The 20,002-nt window shown below is 42.5% G+C and overlaps 1 protein-coding gene across 2 annotated transcripts in view; it reads right to left on the bottom strand.

Annotated features, from left to right (window-relative positions):
- The window catches only part of DIP2C (disco interacting protein 2 homolog C), a 327,128-nt gene that overhangs the window by 134,469 nt on the left and 172,657 nt on the right, over positions 1-20,002 (bottom strand). The window contains exons 2-4 of one of the 2 annotated variants that reach the window (XM_075144114.1): positions 17,340-17,411; positions 14,584-14,751; positions 4,959-5,069 (exon numbers count right to left, since the gene is read on the bottom strand). In XM_075144114.1, the coding sequence (XP_075000215.1) occupies positions 4,959-5,069; positions 14,584-14,751; positions 17,340-17,411 (351 nt within the window). The remainder of the gene's footprint in view (positions 1-4,958; positions 5,070-14,583; positions 14,752-17,339; positions 17,412-20,002) is intronic. The other variant, XM_075144116.1, reaches the window with a different exon arrangement.

Raw genomic sequence — 20,002 nt, 5'->3', positions numbered from 1 at the left:
TGAACCTGAAGACAAGATAACCAGAAAGAAATACGACTTGCAAGTTTGTAACCTGCAGTAATAGAGAGTATGAGTCATGGGACCAAGAAAGAAATAGACTTCTGATCTCACAGGGGCGATGTATAGAAAGGGAGAACATAATTCAGCATAGGAACATGGCACTGTATCTTAGCAAAGCTCCTCTGAAACTAAATCTGATAACTTTTCAAAATTGAAATGGAAGTTTACATTTACCTTCATTGACATTTGCTACATTTTCTTTTGAATGAGTGAAGATGCGGTAGCTGTTAAAACCAATTTGTTGGAGAGCTCGGTGATCTGCTGAGGAGTTATGCTATGCAGCGATCAAAGCCCTGCCATAAGCCCCCAAAATACTGTCAAGCTTTCCAGTTTTAATACCAAGGACACTTTCAGAGCAGCAAAAGAGATCCAAATTTGCACCATAGTCCTGACTCTCCTAAGAAGAGAGTCTGCACTAAAAACAGGCAACTCTTTGCGCTCAGTTCCTTACTTTTCCTCTCAGCAGCTGTGCTGGGCTGACCCTGGCTGGACGCCAGGTGCCCACCAAGCCACCCCATCACTCCTCCTCCTCAGCTGGACAGGGGAGAGAAAATAACGAAAAGCTCGTGGGTCGAGATAAGGACAGGGAGATCATTCACCAATTACTGTCACAGGCAAAACAGACTCAACTTGGGGAAATTAGTTTAATTTATTACCAATCAAATCAGAGTAGGATAATGAGAAATAAAACCAGGTCTTAAAAACACCTTCCCCCCACCCCTCCCTTCTTCCCGGGCTCAACTACACTCCCGATTTCTCTACCTCCTCCCCCTCAAGCAGCACAGGGGGACGGGGAATGGGGGTTGTGGTCTGTTCATCACACGTTGTCTCTGCCGCTCCTTCCTGCTCACGCTCTTCCCCTGCTCCAGCATGAGGTCCCTCCCACAGGAGACAGCCCTCCACGAACTTCTCCAACACGAGTCCTCCACGGGCTGCAGTTCTTCAGGAACTGCTCCAGCGTGGGTCCCTTCCACAGGGTGCAGTCCTTCAGGACCAGACTGCTCCAGCGTGGGTCCCCCATGGGGTCACAAGTCCTGCCAGCAAACCTGCTCCAATGTGGGCTCCTCTCTCCATGGTTCTACAGGTCCTGCCAGGAGCCTGCTCCAGCACGAACTTCCCATGGGATCACAGCCTCCTTCGGGCATCCACCTGCTCTGTCATGGGGTCCTCCATGGGGTGCAGGGGGGTATCTGCTCCACTGTGGACCTCCACATGGTCCTCACCAGGGGCTGCAGGGGAATCTCTGCTCCGGCGCCTGGAGCACCTCCTCCCCCTCCTTCTGCACTGACCTTGGTGTCTGCAGAGTTGTTTCTCTCACATATTCTCACTCCTCTCTCTGGCTGCAGCTGCTGTTGTGCAGGTTTTTGTTCCCCCTTCTTAACTATGTTATCCCAGGGGCGCTACCACCATCGCTGATGGGCTCAGCCTTGGCCAGCGGCGGGTCTGACTTGGAGCCGGCTGGCACTGGCTCTATCGGACACGGGGGAAGCTTCTAGCAGCTTCTCACAGAAGCCACCCCTGTAGCCCCTCCACTACCAAAACCTTGCCATGCAAACCCAATACAGCAAGACAGTTTGTGTCTTTATTATTTATGTACATCATTACAACACTTCGCCCCATTCCTAAGGCAGGACCTTAGGTACCATTTCACCGAACAAACGCCTTCCTTTTGAGGCAGCAGGCAGCGACTGAAACCAAGAAGCAGCAACACCACCTCAGAGCACTCCTGGGGTGTCAGGAGAGGCACATGTGCACGATGTCTCCTTTCGCCCGTCCCCAAATTGACTCAACATCTTAGTTTACAAATGGCAAGCATAGCTCAAGCAGACGACTTCCAACACACAGTCAAATGCACATGTTTTTAACAGAATTGCTCTGGAGATTCACAGCTTGGAGGTTTGAGGACCATGGGTTGCATACCCACAAATTAGACAATTTCAGGAATAGAATTTTTACCTCTTTGAAAACACTGGGTAGAAATCAGGCGATTTTTAGTGTAATGTGGGAGAAGCTTCTAGGAGCTTATATATCAAGGAATTATTTTGCAGATCCCACAACCATTATTCAACGAAAAACTGGCAGCATCTACAGTGTGAACCCAAGGTTTCTGAGGGGAGAGGGGAATTTTTCAAAGTTATCAGAATGGTCTGGACATACATGAACCTTCTCTGCCAACATTTATCGTTCCATTTTCCTTTAAATGGGACTGGCAAGCTCTTTGACTAACGGAATGAACCAGAGATATGTTACAAAAGGTTTAATAAGGAGTTCTCTGTAATTTTCCATTGTGTCAGCACAACGCGCCTGACTCTGTCCAGCAAGATGCATCTCTCGGACACAATCCAGAACTTCCACAGTTGGCTCCTCCGCGCTCTCCACAACCATCAGTCCCTGGCTCCTGACTCTCACCTTGCAAGGGTCTCCCTGCCACAATGGTCGATGGGTGCTGCTGTCTACAGCTCCCTTATTCTGCAGCTGCAGAGAGGCAGCAGCAGACAAACCAGCCCGTGGCCTCTGGCTGTCATCTGAGAAGAGCACTTACACTGCAGCAGTGCCTGTAGCAGTTGAAACAACAGCTAAGCACACCTACCCTTCATGCAGTTAAAGTGTAGTACATGCAGTTTACGCCTTCAAAGGTAAGAGTAAAGAAGTTTCAGAGCTCAGTTTTCCTTCAGTTATAAACCAATCATTTCCTTCACTTTGTGTTGTATCTGGAGCAGCATCATGAAGAGACTTGGATCCCATTCATTTGGAAATGAGATTTTACCCTTTTGTTCAGCTCTGAAATTAATTTTATCTTCCCTTTATCAGTGCTTCTATTTAGGGCATAATGATGTTCCCAACTTGCTATACTTCAAATTAAATATTTTTAAGGTATTCACCAAACTAGAATCAGTACATAAAAATCCAGCTGTGCCACAGAACCACAGACTGTGGTGGTCAGCAGGAACCTCTGGAAATCATCCAGTCCAACTCCCTGCTCAAAGCAGGGTCACTCACAGCAGATTGCCCGGGGCCATGTCCAGTGGGGTTTTGAATAGCTCCAAAGATGAAGACACCACAACCTCCCTGGGCAACCTGTGCCAGTGCTTAACCACTCTTAGAGTAAAAAAGTTTTTTCTTATGCTTAAATGGAATTTCTCATATTTCAGTTTGTGCCTACTGTTTCTTGTCCTGTCACTGAGCACCACTGAGAAGAGTTCCATCTTCTTTACTTCCCTCATCAGGTACTTACATACATGGATAAGATCCCCCTGAGCCTTCTCTTTTCCAGGCTGCAGAACCCCAGCTCTCTCAGCCTCTCCTCACATGTCAGAGGTTCCGTTCCTTAACCACTTTTGTGGTCTTTTGTTGGACTTATTCCAGTACATCCATCTCTCTCTTGTACTGGACCCAGCACTCCAGATGTGCCTCACCAGTGCTGAGCGGAGGGGAAGGATCACGTCCCTTGACCTGCTGGCAGCGCTCCTCCTAGTGCAGCCCAGGAGGCTGTTGGCCTTCTTTGCCATAAGGGCACCTTGCTGGCTCATGTTTACCTTGTTGACCACCAGGACCTTGCTGCCAAGCTGTTTTCCAGCCAGTGGGCCCCCAGCCTGCCCGAGTGCATGGGGTTATTCCTTCCCAGGTGCAGGACTTTGCGCTTCCCTTTGTCAGACTTCACTAGATTCCTTTTTGCCCACTCCTCCAGCCTGTCCAGATCCCTCTGAATGACAGCACACCCATCTGGTGTATCAATCACTCCTCCCAATTTGGTATCTGCAAATTTGTGAAGGGCGCACTCTGTTTCACCAGCAAGGTCACTATTAAGCATTAAGCTATTAAGCAGTACTGGAGCCAGTATTTACTCTTAGAGTACACCACTAGAGACTGGTGTCCAGCTGGACTTTGTGCTGCTGATTATAACCCTCTGAGCTCAACACTTCAGCCAATTTTCAGTCCACTTCACTGTCCACTTATCTAGTCCATACCTCACCAGTTCGTCAATGAGGATGTTATGAGAGACACTGTCAAAAGCCTTACTAAAGTCAAGGCATACAATGTTCACTGCTCTTCCCTCAACCTCCAAGGCAGTTATCTCATTGTAGAAGGCTATTGTTGGTCAAGCATGGATTGACCAACCTAATAAGGGGGCTTCATTAATCCATGCTGACTACTCCAAATCACCTCCTTGTCCTTCAGATATTTAAAAACAGTTTTCAGGATTATTTGCTCCACCACTTTCTCAGGGATCGAGGTGAGGCTGACTGGCCTGTAGTTTCCCAGATCCTACTTCTTGCCATTCTTGAAGACAGGAATGAATCTTGCTTTCTTCCAGTCCTCAGAAACCTCCCCTGATTGCCACTACCTTTCAAAGAATTGAGAGTGGCCTCACAATGATGTCAGCCAACGATGCATCCCATCACGTCCCATAGACTTGTACATGTTCAGTGTGTTCACATGTTCCCTGTCCTGATCCTCCTTCATGGAGGGTAGGTTTTCATTGCTCAAACCTTCCCACTGGTCTCAGGAGCCTTGGATTCCTGAAGGCAAGTCTCACCAGTAAAGACGAAGGCAAAGAAGACATTAAGTATCTTGGCCCTTTCCATGCCCTTTGTCACTGGTCCCCTGCCCCATTCAGCAGTGGGCTTACTTTTCCCTAGTCTTCCTTTCTGCCAACATGCCTGTAGAAGCCCTTCTTGTTGCCCTTCACGTTTGTCGCCAGATGCAATTCCAGATGTACTTTGGCTTTGCAACTCCACCCCTGCATGCTTGGACAGTGTCTCTGTATTTGTACAATGAATATTTCCCATGTAAAGCTACTACATGAGTTTACAACAAAATTCTTTTTAAAAAAGCAAAGAACAGAACTAGCTATTTCAAATTTTCATTCCAATTCTGTGGTCTTCAGTTATACTTACCCGATCTATAGCGCTCATCCCGTGACCCTGAGGACCTGCGACGGTGGTATCGAGAGGAAGAGGACGGAGTAACAGGAGTTCGACGTTCTTGTGGTAATGCCTGGTCCACTCCTGCATTAATTAAAAAAAAAACCAAACAAGCTCATTCTGATTGAATTCCAGAAGTTAATAGTGAGGAGGAGATCAGCCTACACTAGAAGTATAAAATGAACATTTGGTGGCTAAACCATGTCGTGTCAATTGGTTACACAGTACTTGCCTCTGGTCAGCTTTTCTGGTAAGGTTATTTTCCTGTTCTCTCTAAGACAACCTTTTTCCAGGATCATAGACTACATAAGAAGAGCATACAGACAGTAAGCTTGGTGGTGCATTTTCTTCCCAAACAGGTGACCTTTCATAAAGTAGTATTGGGGAAATATTTTAACGTGCTAATAAAAGGCGGACACCATTGCAATGGATCTTGAAGATTTCCTGCAAATTGGTTAAAAACAGTTCCTAAGAAGACTTAGCCAGTGTGTAATATCTAAAACCTCATGCGGTTGAATGATATTGGCTGGTGACAACACAATACTCACCTACGGAACCTAGATACCCTGTGGGAAGGGAACTATATTAATATCTGTAGGCATTTTCAGCTACCAAGGACCAGAAAGTAAACAATAACTCTACCAAACCAGGCTGAAAATAGTAATCTGTTCCAGCAAAACAATAAAAATAACTCAGCCGTCTCAGTATGCTGGGCCTAAACATCTAGTATTTAAGATTCAAACCTTGTATTCATCCCTTTCCCATAGCGAATTTGCTTTTTTAAAAAAATACGTATTTTCTTGAAGGCTCCTTCAATGGCAGTAGTGGTATAAGAACAGCATTGTATCTAAAAACTTCTAGAAACTAATGTTCCTTCACAACTTCCAGAGAAGACTGAAGCAAATTACTTAAGCAGGAAAATTCAAACAAACAACAGGAAAAGAAAGCAAACCTGCACCTGTAATACTGGCATAATATGCTATCATCTTGTTCACTTCCAGAGAAGAACCTGAGCAGCCAGGCCCAGTAAGGGATGCATTCAGCTTAGAACTAATAAAGCACAGACCGTTAGGCACTGTGATGCACAGGGGCAAAAAAACCAGGAGTACCTAAAGAAATGAAATTAATTTTTTCCTATTATTTTTTGCCTTTAAAAAGTAGTTACACACTATGTGTAACTGTAGGGACAGAAGTAAAACTGGCCTCTTGCACTTAGGGTTGACAGTAAGAAAGATCTGTTAAAATTACTTAATTACATGATTAATAATTAAGTATTCAAATTGATGACTACTAAATTGAAATTGAATTCAACAAAACAATGCTTGGAAACATGCTTATATTTTTCCATTAAAACACAATGTAAAAACTCTCTACTACTATTTCTGAACTATTCAATGCTTGCTTATTAGAGAGGGATAAGAGTTTACTTTTGTGGAAACAAGAATTTTTATGTAGAATACAGACCAACCGAAAATGCTGTTAACTTCAATCAGTCTCAATTATGTTTCAATGGACTCTTTAAAAAGCATCTTTTAAAAAAAGTTGGCATTGTACACTTATTTCTTTGTGAAAACAAACTGAACTTAAAATACAGATTCTCTCTTAAATCTTTGGAATATCAGCAATGTCAAGCCTGCTTTGATTTTGTGGAGAAGTGGTTGGTTGGCTAAAAAACATATTTGGACTAAAATATCTTAAGTGCATAAAAGAGTGAATCCATAAATTTTCTTCTACTCAGATTGTGATTAATAATTCATACTCTTAAATCAAATAAAATGTCTTCATTTAAATGTTCTTTCTCCACACTATAGTACTGTGTAATTTCACTTGCCCTCAAGCCTTTATATTCTTTAAGGCAGGTGAACCTAACTTTTGAATCATTGAAATAATCAGAAGAAATATTTTCATCTCATTTGTATATTTAGATTTTTTCTTTTTTTATTGGGTCACCCTGAGAACCAGCAATATAAAGTTAACAATAAAATTAATTTTGATTGAAAATTTTCAAAAAATTATGTTTCAGAGATGTTAACCACCATTATTCATCTCAGTCCCTATCCATACTGTCAGGAATGAGATAATTTCTGGAAATCACATTTACAAAAATCCTAAAAAAACACACCCAAAAAACATGCACCTAAAATTGCTGCTGTGTCACAGAGGTTTTGTGAAGAAAGCAGTGCCATAAATTCCCATGGCAAATGACTTCTGTAGGGCAATGGCGTGTAGAGAAGAACAAACAAAAATAATTTAGGTGTTGCTACTGAAGTACAACGTCATGGAAAAGGGGATTAAATGCATCCTTCCAACAACGAAACCACATGCAATAGGCTTTTGAAACACTGAGGGGAAATTAAATTGGGAGCAAAAGCATCAGTTACAAAGAGGTGCACAGCTGCTGTAGGAGGGAGACCTTTCAGGTAGACCTGAGAGCTGTTGGACAAAATGCATTCAAGCCCATGGTTTCCTTCTCCTGGTCATTTGGCTATGAGAGACCTCAGGTGTCTCATTCTCTTCTTCTGCAGCTGTGGGCAGTGCACAAAGCTCTTTTTCAAGGTGTAAAAAAGACAGTGCATGTAAGGTAACTCAAACACTGACCCTGACGATGCAGAAGACAGCAGGACACCCAACTGGCCAGGCAGCACTGCTGCCCACAGCACTCCCTGAGACTCAGAGGGCTCTTCCCGCCGCCGGTTCACTATGGAGATGATACTGCTACTTGTTCTTACTACAGATACAGAAATCTCTTATCTAATCTTAAAATTGAGGCAATTTAGCTAGTTTACCTCCCTCCTACTTTGTATACGTGTGTTTGTTCTTTTAAATAAGTCTGTTCTGACACAGTGGGTAATGTTTCTTCTTACAGATAGGAAAGAGACAGCCCCAACATCCTACATGAGTAAGGCCATAGCAAACCAAACGAGAATATCAAAATACCTTCCGTTTTTCTGAGGTCTGGGGATCATTTGATGGCTTTACTTCCCACTTTCCCGAAATATGAAAACAGCGAATAAACCTCTACCCAAGTAGAGCAGGACCTCTACCCTACAGAGCAGGACATGTGAACGTGGCTCACCGATAGCACCGATTTACATGAGGAGGTTAATTCTGCACTAAAATAGAGAGGAGAAGCTCTCCATCAGCCATCTGCGGGGAGAGCTCTCTTCATACTGAGTTCCTTTAACGTGAGAAAACACAAAGCATCACCCCACTTTGGAGAGACAGTAAGAAACCTGATGATGGCTCCTTACTGAAGGGGCTGGAGCAGGAATTAGCCGGCACCGCCTGGACTCGCATCTTCTCTTCCCGTGCACCCTCTCCCTCGCACAGCACCAAGGATGGTGTGAGACAAAGTGCACAATAGCGAGAACCTACACACTGCCATTCCTGAGCGATGGGTAGGAGTAAAAGCCATACAGAATAATGAAGACCACGAAATCGGTGAAGTGTTGCCATAAATAGCGAAGCAGTGTTAACAGCAGAATTGTTCACCTCCATGAAGGCTCTAGCAATACAGTGCAGTAACAAGCATCTTTTTCTTTTCACTTCTACTTCTGAACATAACTAAACCCCCAAAATTGATAGCTTCACAGCCAACACACAGGGTCCATGAGTTACATCCTAATGCTTGCTCAAGCGCAGCTTCGCCCAGATGCATTTGTGAAGCGGTGGAAGCGGTGGTGTAATGGGCTTTAAGAATTCATATTTGCATCGATTCCTAAATTTAAGGAGGCGGCAGAGCAATGAATGGCTTTCATAAAAGAAAGGACAGTGTCACATCAGGGCCCTGTGCACAGACACAATCACAATCACTGTCAAACTGGCATCATTCTTAGTAACGCCACAGTCCACCCCAGTCTTGCGGCTAAAGCAGGGCTTTTAGCAGGTAAGCATAATTAGCACTAATGACTGACTTGTTGTAAGTCATGAAGAATTTTAGCAAAATATATATGCCTGGAACACAGTTATTTTATATAAAAGGCTGAGAAATCAGTGCTTTATTACACATAAGCATTACCAGGTACACTGGAGCAAACAGCCACGTTCTTAATACAAGCATTAGTTTGTTTATCTAATGCTGCTAATGTGGGATTCAGCTTGCAGATTAAGACACCTATATTTAAGTGTCTACAAGACGGTGCTTAAGCTAAACTCACATTATGAAAAACAGAGACCTAGGCCAGGACTAAGGAGTCTAAACAGAGGTGTCCAATGTCTTTTCAGCTGTTGTGGACTATGATACCTGGCTTGACTGCGTCCCCTCTAAGCCCTGTTTCACATGCGCTTGCTCTGTGCAGATGCCTCTGATACCGTAGGAAATCCTGAACAGTATTAGACACCCATCTTCAGGCAACTCCATGAGCCCAGTGAAGCCTTGAGAGCTACGCAGGTGGTCAGTGGAGGTATCTGCTTTGGAATAATCTGAAAAGCTCTCCGGGTTTCATCAACTGAATTAACTGTGTCTTTTCACATAAGAATGGGAGCTTAAATACCAGGTTCATAGGCAGACAACTTAATGCAGATATGTCAATCTACAAATCCTAATCTGCAAGCTGGATCCTGCCTTGACTGTATTTAGCTAAAAATGCAAAAGCCTCAGTAAAGCTATTTAAGCAATACCACTGCAAGCTGGATAGTTTTATTTTTAAGTGCATGGAAGGCACAAAACTGTCAGCTGGAAGCAGGCTTTACCTCCTTCCTTCCTTTTTTTTTTGCCTTCACCTCTTTGTTCCTCCCTTATTTATTACCTCTTTTTGTAGCTAAATTGCAGTGCTATGTGCTGCATTGCCCTCTCCAACAGAGGACAATTGTTTCCTTTATGACAGCTGACAAGTTGCTTTGATGTATCTCTTATTCTTATGTCTGTGCCAAATTTTTGAATCTAAATATTTAAAAGCTGAAATGTCTAATTGACAAGAAATAGAAGGCATTCTTAGATACAGGCTACATTTATTGTTCTAAAACTAACTTACAGCATGTGACCCCAGGAGAGAGAGCTGTAGGATAAACCCAGCAACTCCAGGAAGGGAGGGAAGGCAAACAGTGTTTGCAGTGCAGTTTTAAGAAACAGTATTTACATTCAGTTCAAAGTATTTCCTGAGCTTCTACGCAATGGCTGGTGGCTCAGCTTTAAAAGCAAAGCCAGGTGATGAACACACCGTATATTTTGTAAACAGGTTAAACGTCATACCACCCCCATGGAACTTGTTACTTAGCATGGCATTTCACTCTTCCCATCAAATGTACATCTAAGTAATGAATTCCCTGGATAGGCCAAAGGAGATGTAAAATGCGATACTCCCAACCAAAGACACCCAGGAAAGTGGAGCCACTTTCTGCTAGATAAATATGGAGAAAATGAAATTTCTGATTAGATATGTTTAATCAATAATCTTTCCTTCAGAGGTGAGCTTTCACACTCATTCCTGCACTTGGTTCTGATTTCAAACAATGCACATACTTCAAATTGATCTTCTTTCCTTATTACAATCTCGATCTTGCGTTCCAGCATTTCCTTGCAGGCTTTAGCTTTCAGTTCAAGCTTAGCATGGCTATCGTGGGCTTCTTTTTTCTCCCCATTATCTCAGAGATGGTGGACATCACATTACAGCTCCAACTCACACGATGTTTGATTTCCGTATTTCTCTAGATAGTCCCACAGCTTCAGCGTACCATTTGAAGATTCTTTTAGGAGAATATGTAGAAAAAGGCTACCTATCCACATAGCAAACACTATGTGCTGGTCAGCTTACACTGCCAGCAGTTTAACATCCATCTTTCAGAAATTTGCTGCAGACGAATTCGGGCAGTATTGTGAATTCCAGCAGTTTCTGATTTTGACAGCAGCACCCAGCTCTTCGCATGCCTCCACTGGCTCCATCTCCTCTGCTCCAGCACAGGCAAGCTTTGTTTCAAAGCCCTCAATGGTATCTCCCCTTTCTACCCCCTATTGCTCGCCTCTGATGGAGCCATCTTTTCTCACCCGTTTGTCAGATTTTTAGACAAACTTCTTCATGTTTCCTCCTATGCTCTTATGTTTCACAGATGGTCTCCATGAACATCAACAGATATCTCATTGAAATTCTTCAAATTCTTTGAAAAACACTCTGACTCTGATGTGTACTAAAAATATCCTGCCCCAAAAAACCATCATGCTGAGTGCTGAAACCACTACCCACATTACTAACTGATGTCATCATGTACTCATTTCTTCCCCTACACCCATTTTTTGGCCTTACTATTAGGGTGTAAAGTCTTTGAAGGAAGGTATTTTTTGCTCTGTGTTTGAACAAGGTTTAATATCATGAGGTCTTACTGCAGGATAGGAAACAGGTGCCATCATAAAATGAAAAATGCATAAAATGATAACTGGGCTCTCAGTCATCATGGCAAAAGTGAAGCAGTAACCATCATGCTTTAAGTGATGGCATCAAGGGGTAGTTCTCAGATGCTTTCAGAACCTTCCTTTTTAACCAAACTAGGCTCTGCAAGGCATCCACCAATTCAAACCAAAACTCTTGTTTGAAAACAAGACTTACTAAGCATTCATCTATGTGCCATATTTTCTCATCTGTGAAAGATCTGTCACATTGTTTTCAGAAATGTATCCATGGGTTGTGCAATGCTTATGCCTTTCAATGAGATCCATGTTCTCAACACGCGTATATGCTTTGAAATGCCCCATCATGGTTACTCCTTGATAAGATCTTTAAGAATTAGGAAGGCAGATGTGATAGGAATACTCATTATTATTAATAAAGTGAATACATGATGATGTATTCAATTCCAGAACCAAGCTTTTTTTTTTCAATTCCAGAATCTAGCTTTGTTTAAACATTTCCTTGCAATCTTTGCAATCCAAATAATGTTGCAATCCAAATAATGTCTGTGGAAGAGAAAATGAAATTGTAATTGCCAAGTTTACTCTGAGTGCCCAAAGGGCTAGCAGTAGGCATAGTTGAAAGCAAATGTATGCATGCATACACACAGAAAAGTATGCAAATGTATGCACACATTACAGATAGATATAAATATGTGTCATGTTAATAACAGAGGCTACGGAAATTGGTTCCTGTAATTCTACAAAAAATTCTTTCTTCATTAGGTAAAGGGGTCTTCCGTGCGAATGTATTACCTTCTCTGCACTGCATAGCTTGAAATCCCCCCGTGCTGGTGCTTTTGGGGCTCCAGCAGCGGGAGAGGCAGTGATCTGTCTCTAGGCCTGTGAAAGGAGCAGCAGGTGCCTTTTAAACACCGCATCTCACAGGTTTATTAGCCGTAATAAATAAAGCACTGGTGACTGGTCTACATGGTTACGCTACAAATAGAGCTACACTGGTGGTACCAATGATGGAAAATTACAGAAAGTAATCTAGTGTAGACACAGCACTTGATTAAGAGAGAATGAACCACCCATGTCTAAGCTGTTAGGAGAAAAGCTTAATTGATAACAACATCGTCTCTGTTCTGTGAATGAATAATCAAATTTCCTGGCAAAAGACTAGAAGCAAACTGGGCAAAAACACAGCTTATGGGGGATGCAGGTAATTTAGTTATTTTTCTTCTAGGGAGGGTTTCTCTTAATAGAATGCATGCAGCTGTCCACATGTTATCTACCCAGAACTGACTGATCTAATGAAAATAATCTTCAGAAAGATACTCTGAAATAAATGCCTGTTTAAATGGTTATTTTTCAGCTCTTGGCTGTCAGGGCTCCTCTACAGAGGCAGTGAGAGAAAGGTCACAGCACAAGAGAGATTGGGATATATGTGCAGATACAAAGGTCCGGATTCACTATTATTTTTAGATGTCTGACATACGGGCATGCTAAGAAAAGAAAAACTACTCTGCGGCACAGAACATCTCCAGCTACAAATTGACATCCTGAGAAAGCGTGTTGAGGAAACAAAGCTCTACTTTTGTCTCCCTAAGTTAAAGCAGGTGGGGATTTAATGGGGAAAAAAAAAGAGGGCTCCCCCTATCCCTTCTCCCATTAACACTGCCAAACGCAGCATATCCGTTCCGGATTTCTGGATGTTCGACAGCCCGGCTGCAACAGTACAAATGTCCTTCGCATATGTGCAGTCTGTGCAGCATCTGGATGTGTCAGACCTATTGTGCATGCACTGTGGAGTCAACGTGCAGATGTGCAGCAGATCCAGCACGTCCCTCGTGTCAGACTCACTGCACGTTTGCCGTATATGTGACAATATACTCTCTGGGATTGTCCTGTCAAAAATAGGGAGCCTAAGAGTGAACTCCCACATCACCTGGTACAGTATCAACCACGTGGCTGCCCAGCTTCCCCTTTCGGATTATAATTATAGCTATTCCTGAAAAGTAACAGCTCTCCCTTTCTAAAATGACAGTATCCCAATGAGCACAACAAAAAGACCTCTGGTATGTATCAAGATATATATGTGTGTGTTTATGTATGTATATAGTCTACTCTTCTGCTGCCTAGATTTAGCACTTACATGTTTTTATATCATTAATTCTGCTAAATCTGAAATTGCAATTTAAATTTCATCATTCCCATTTTGCAAAAATCTTGGGCAGAGGAAGTTAATCATGTCAGACTGAGGGCACCTGACTTAGAGCAGCCCCACGTAAGAGGAGAAATACAAACACCACAGTCAGAATCCGATATGGATCTCCTCTATAGTCTTAGGGCAAATTGGTTTGAAAATGAGCAGGGAAGGGTGCCTCAAAGGGATAATCTTTTTGCAGGTATGTCTTGTCCTGACAGAACTGCAAAACCTATTTTCCCTTTAGCCATCTCTTACATTGTGTCTGGATCGCCTTGCAGGAGCATGGACAAGCACACAGGCAAGAATGTGATGGCCTCCATGTGCCCACATGGTTGGCAAGAGACAATCTGGTGTCTTGAGGGGCTGTGAATCCTCTACAAACCCAGCCTTGCTACAAACCCAGGGAGCAGGAGCAGACTGCCTGCCCCAGGTCACCCCCAGAAGGCAGGATGGGTATCATCTGCTGAAGGGCACAGCCGCGCAGGCATGGCTGGGGTCATGCCTTGCCTGTCCACACTGCAGCCACGTAGCCCTGCAGAATGTTCTGCCTCCAGTCTGCCCTACCAGCCTGATGCCTGTACCTAAAAGTCAGTCTGCTTCTGAATGGTTCAGATGTGAGTGGAGCTCAGGCAGAGATCTCTACTTGAAAATAGCACAGAATAGGGGTGCTTAGATTTTTACAGCCTCCTCCGGATTCTGGTGGGCTTGGACCTGTCCAGAGCTCTGTAAAAAGACGGTGCCAAAAAGGGAATTAGAAACACATGCTTTCCGGTGTTTCACCAGCTTATTGTATGAAACCTCCTCCAAAGTATCCATGGTATGGAAGCTAGAGAGTCAACATGTTCAGATGTTACTAAGAAGGAGTATTCCTTTTCCTTTCCCGTCACTTCACTCCTAGGCAGACAGAAGTCAGTAACTGCCTTCCAGATGTTGTCCTTTGGTTGTCCTGCCTTGTCACTGGCAGTTCCTAGTCTATCTTATTGATGCAGATGTCTACCAGAGGCTTCCAGATGAGGCACAGTTACAGACAGATACGGACTGGAAAAAGATACATTCATTGTGCTCACCAAAACGAAAATAAAAGAGTGGCCGGTTTCCTGCCGTGCTGGCTGCTCTCTCTCTAGCGGCCGCTTCCCGGATGTCACAGACACCAATGTTGGCAGTGCGGAGCATTCTTCTGGCAGCTCCTTCACTGTGTTGCAGTCTACACCGTACCGCGGCAGCTCCATTCGCTGCTGTAACAAGTTGAAAAAAACTAATTAATTCACGTTTAGTTTTTTTACATTTGTTACAGCGACGAATGGAGCTGCTGCCCCCATGCAGTAGAGCACACACGCACACGCACGCACAGACACCACAGGACACTCACGGAGCCAACGCGGGTCAATGTTCCACTCTGCCAACATGGGCGTTAGTAATGTTAGCAAAGGTGCAGCGAGAGGACTGGATGTCCCGACAGAGGGGAACTGCCTTTGGATTTCCTTTAGTTTGTTGAACGCAGTCACAGAACGCAAATCCCTGCCCTTCCCCATGCCTCCACTCCCAGCGAAAGAGCCATGTCCGTTTCCATACTGTTTTAAAATATCTCTAAAACGTCTATTCCCTTTTAATAGCAAAATCCAAGACCACCAAAGCTTATAAATTCTTGCAGTTCCCCATCAAAACAGATTACAACAAAGAAACAAATGACTATTTGGTCATGTATGTGATTGTTCAGATATTAACAGAGGCTTTCAAAAGGCAGCATCTGTTTTGTTATCCTATTTCTTCTTGGAAAGGATTTATCTCCCCCTTCCTAGTAAGCAGGGACCTCAAGCCATTCAGATGAGTAAAGCCTTAAAGGAGTGTATCAAATTGCACTGTTTCAAGTTTTGTCCAAAAGGTAACAACAAAACAAACAAAAAGTACAAAGACAGCAAAGACCCAAGCACAAATAGTATCAGTTTCTGGAGGGAAACACTTTAATACAGTAGAAGCAGTGTCTTCCACTATAATAAAATAATTCATTTAGCCATCAGCTAAACGATTGAGCTTGATGTATGGACAAGAAAACAGAGGAAAATATTTCAATACTTTTCCTCTTCATCCTATTATCATCTTCCTCCACTCACCCATACCCCACATCCCCAGTGCAGGATTTTCTGGGAAGTGGTAGAGCAGAAAACATGGTGGTGTTTCCTCCCACCTTTAAAACAGCACTAAATCAGCTACATCTTCAATCATGACCTCTTCAAATTATTGAATGGACCCCACTATAGGACTGGCTTACAGAGATCTCTCTGCTTCTCCTTACACTGAAAAACTTTAATATCACAACAGAGACCTTGAAAGATAAACCTCAGAGGGTTCTCCACCTTCTCTCTTTCATCATTACATGCATGATGAATCCCCAGCAGTTTCAGCCAAGGATACAGTTCTGACAAGAAGACTATGAGCTTTCTGGAGAAAAAGCTGTTATTTTCTTGTGTGAAAAAAAAAAGGTACAACTAACTGTATAAACAAATACCAGTACCAACCACACCATTGTGTTGAGGATTACTGCGAGGCAACAGTCTCCCCATAACTCAGTAAACCTAGGTAGGTCTCACGAGAACAAACTGTGAAGACTAGTGTATGTCTGACAGTCTGGTCGGACAAGTAGATACCCAGGAATTTAATAACTGCACCTCTGGTATTGTAATTCTGTTGATTTCATTTGTTTCATTCTCTAACGGCTCCCAATGGGTAGGAAATGTCACAGACACCCTCAAATCAGGCTGTATCACTTCAGAAAACAGTGTGTAACACTGATCTCTTTTGTGGAGTTCCCACCAGTGGAGCAGACCAAGTGAAATCCAAAGGCACAAAATACCACTCTGCTATGGAGCTAGCTAATATATATACACCTGAAGATGAGAGAACAAGGCAGTGCCTCCACACTTGAGTAGTTTAAATAGAAAACCATCAACTCCACCATAAAGGCAGGTTTTTGTAAAAAAAGGAGGAAACTAATTCCCAGGCGTGCAATAAAAACAGGGCTCAGAGGACAGCCAAGCCCAGGCGGAGCCTCCATGAGGAGAGGGAGATGCCACGAGCCTGTGGGGCACGCTCCTGTGAGGCTGACACAAAATGGAGGCCTACACCAATACCTACAACCACATATTTAACTTCATGATTCAGTGTCTCAGAAGAGTGAAAGAACTCTGAAGAGTTCTTAGATATATATAGGAAATCATTTCAAAGAAGCAATACATTATTAAATTTAGTTTGAAGACTTTTTTACACCTTTTGGGCAAATACATGCAACCCATCCCTCAACGCTGAGACCAGGTATCAGGTATCTATAAAGGATTGGTTGCCCATGTGTTATAGGACAAGCTGAACTCCAGGGATGCTGCTGGTCTCTCTAGTGTCTTCGAAAGGGAGATTTGGGCAGGAAACCCAGAAATGGAGGAAGGCACAAAGCTCCAAGGTTCTCTTCCACTCTTGTGTATACCTATGTTCAGAAGGCTTTGCTTGGCTGAGGTCTTAATGAGATAGGGCATCGTGTTTTCCTCTGTGTTTCTGCATTACTTCTAACAAACAATGCCTCTCTAATGAGTCTAGGCTGATTTTTATTTTCCAGAAACCACTGCCAAACCCACAGCAACGTATGTAAAAAATGTACACACACATCAAAGCGGACATATATATAAAAATATACATAAAATGGATGGAATAAGCTTTTTCTGCATAACAATAGCTTTGCTTAACCACATAAATTTCTTCAGAGATGCAGATTTTTACTGTGGCAACTATCAGTACGCTTGACATCTTCATATATCACAAGCACAGATACACGTACCGGGAGGCTGTGGCAGGTAGGCCCCAATTAATTTTGATCTCTTCTTTTCATATCCCTTCTGTGTGATGTCACCTGCCAAGAAAAGAAAAGGAAAATCAATAAGACGTGGATAAAGACAGTGTCTAGCTGCTTAATGGCAGCACCATCAGCTTAGCCACCACTGCACTGTTTGTCTGCCTTGACAATTATAATGAACAAACGAAAGGCACAGTATGATCATTCCACCCCGAAAAAACTCATTTACGCCAGAGCCATCCTGACAAGTAAATACCCAGCCTTCATTTATTCTGGCACCAGAGTCCAGCGGCACAGAGTTTTAAAACCATTTTGAGATGCTGTCACACAAGCTTTCAAAAGCTACAATGACCTTCATTAGGTTAATAAACAATGGATTATATAGAGTGCGTGGGCCTGTGGCGGCTGGCAAAACACATCGCTGATTAGCATTTTCTATCATTAATGGGATTTTTCCCATCAAGCATGTAAGGCACAAAAGACTTGAAACTGCTGCTATATCATTTCTGCAATATAAATGTTTTAGCTGATTTCTAAGCAGTACTGAGAGGAACAAAACCAAACCAAACCAAATCTACCACAGATCCACTAGAAAATAATAGCATAAAGACTCTTTGCCTGGCTTTCCAATTAAATCTCAAAAAAAATTTTGGACACAAATGTTTGAATTTCTTAAATTCAATTAACACGACCCTTCACCATGTCTGCAGTTTCCTCAGGTAACTTTTTTTTAATGTAAAGGGTAAAAAAAAATTTTTCTGTAAAGGTTTCCCAAAAGAAAGTGATGGATAATTACATATGTAGAACAAAACTTATACTTTTAGTCTTATTAGAGTTCAGGAGAGGTTTGGCACTGAAGTTGCGATACAGTCCTGGCCCTGCAGCTCTAGATCTACCTTTAATGGTTAAAATACTTGGTCAAATATAATCCAAATATCCACATTCTTCTTTCCAAATGTGTGAGCACAGATGCGCACACGTATACGTACGTATTAAATTCAATACAAGCCACTTCGCATGCTAAAAAGAATGATAGGTTTTACAATTAGAAGATTTTTGAAATAACACAGCATTCCCTGCCCTTTCAATAAGTGTATCTGCTATTGTGAGACTCATCATGCAGTTAACGTTCAGTTGCAACACCGGACTTGTATGTTTGTAAAACGTTGAGGGCTTAGGAGGGCAGAAACCACAAACAGCAGTGGAGCTTTGGAAGTAATGTTCAGCTAGATACAGCAACATGTGTCTGTTCATGTTCTTCCATCCCTATGTTCAACCTTCACCTAAGACGACCACTTGCCAAGAGGACTGCAGACTCATTTCAATCCCTGCAACTCTGGTAAATGGATGCTAAATTAGCACTAATGTATAGATAAAGCTTCCTGTGGGTTGGTCTGAAATCAATAACTACATGAAAACACCTTCAAATATTGTTCCTCAATGAAAGACCTTTTCTTGGGGATGGTTCCACTAGGCAATAAGGAGGCAAAATTCTCCAAGCCTCTCTGCCAGTGTCCTGAGCCAACCTCCCGCCCCTGGTTAAAAAACAGTGCTTAAAATAACACCTATCCTCTTCGCTACCGTATCTCAAACTGCTCCACAAAAGGAGTCAGCTAAAATATCTGTGTTCTTAAATGAGGAAAGTGAGAGTGAAGCACTTCAAATGATAACTGTCCCGAATTTACCCAGGGAAGAAGTGGCAGACTTGGCAAGAGGACCAAAGCCTTTAAAGTTCAAACCCACTGACTCTTCAAGCACATTTCTTCCCATTTTGAATACTTCTGGCATGTGTTCAAACTAGTGAAACAAGCTCCCTCTCCATTGTAATCATCAGCTTCTTACAAACCAGACAGTAACTATAGATACCACTTCATTACAATGTTTTAATGAAAAAATGTGTTTATTTCTATTTGAAAATTATAAAATATGAACGAATTTTTATTTTAAAGTTTTGCTAAACAAATTGCCATTAATTTACTATGCTCATCAATACCAAATTCTTACGCATTCCAGACACATCTTAATTTGAGTAAAAATTTGATTTTATTAGTTTACTATTGCTCTTAAAGGAGAACAGAGAGATCCCACGGAGAACCACAGCTCCACTGCGGTATGTGCAAGTTGGCAATGCCATTTTGAATGTGAAACTATTAACAATAGGTGCTTAACTATTGCTTAGTCTTCCGCACACGCGGAAGTATGGTATGTACATACACATGCAAATCAATATTGCAAGCTATACATTCTAGACATTGCTCATGGAACCTGCACCCATTCCTGCAATGTCAGTTTCTTCTGCTAGTTTCTAAACCTACAGTGTCCTTAATGGGAAGACATGCAGAGGACAAGCAATTTCCTTGACACCAAAGTGGGAAAGATAACTACCAACTGTTATCTCTGTCAATAATAAGTTTTCATTCAAATCAGCATCCAGACTCACTCTTTTGAAGTTCACCACATAAAGGAATTATTCTGAGATGGAACAATAGTGACTCCTTTCCCAACCCACTGTCTCCACAAAAAAATGACCAATAAAATGATTTTTTGAAACAATTTAATATGAAAATAATTCAACTTCCAGAAGCAAACAGCAAAATCATTTAGAATTATCACTAATCTTCCTATAATCATGTCCATCATTGCCCTGG

The sequence above is a fragment of the Calonectris borealis genome, chromosome 2, assembly GCF_964195595.1.
Source record: "Calonectris borealis chromosome 2, bCalBor7.hap1.2, whole genome shotgun sequence".
NCBI classification, from domain to species: domain Eukaryota; kingdom Metazoa; phylum Chordata; class Aves; order Procellariiformes; family Procellariidae; genus Calonectris; species Calonectris borealis.
This window is presented reverse-complemented; position numbering and strand designations above follow the sequence as displayed.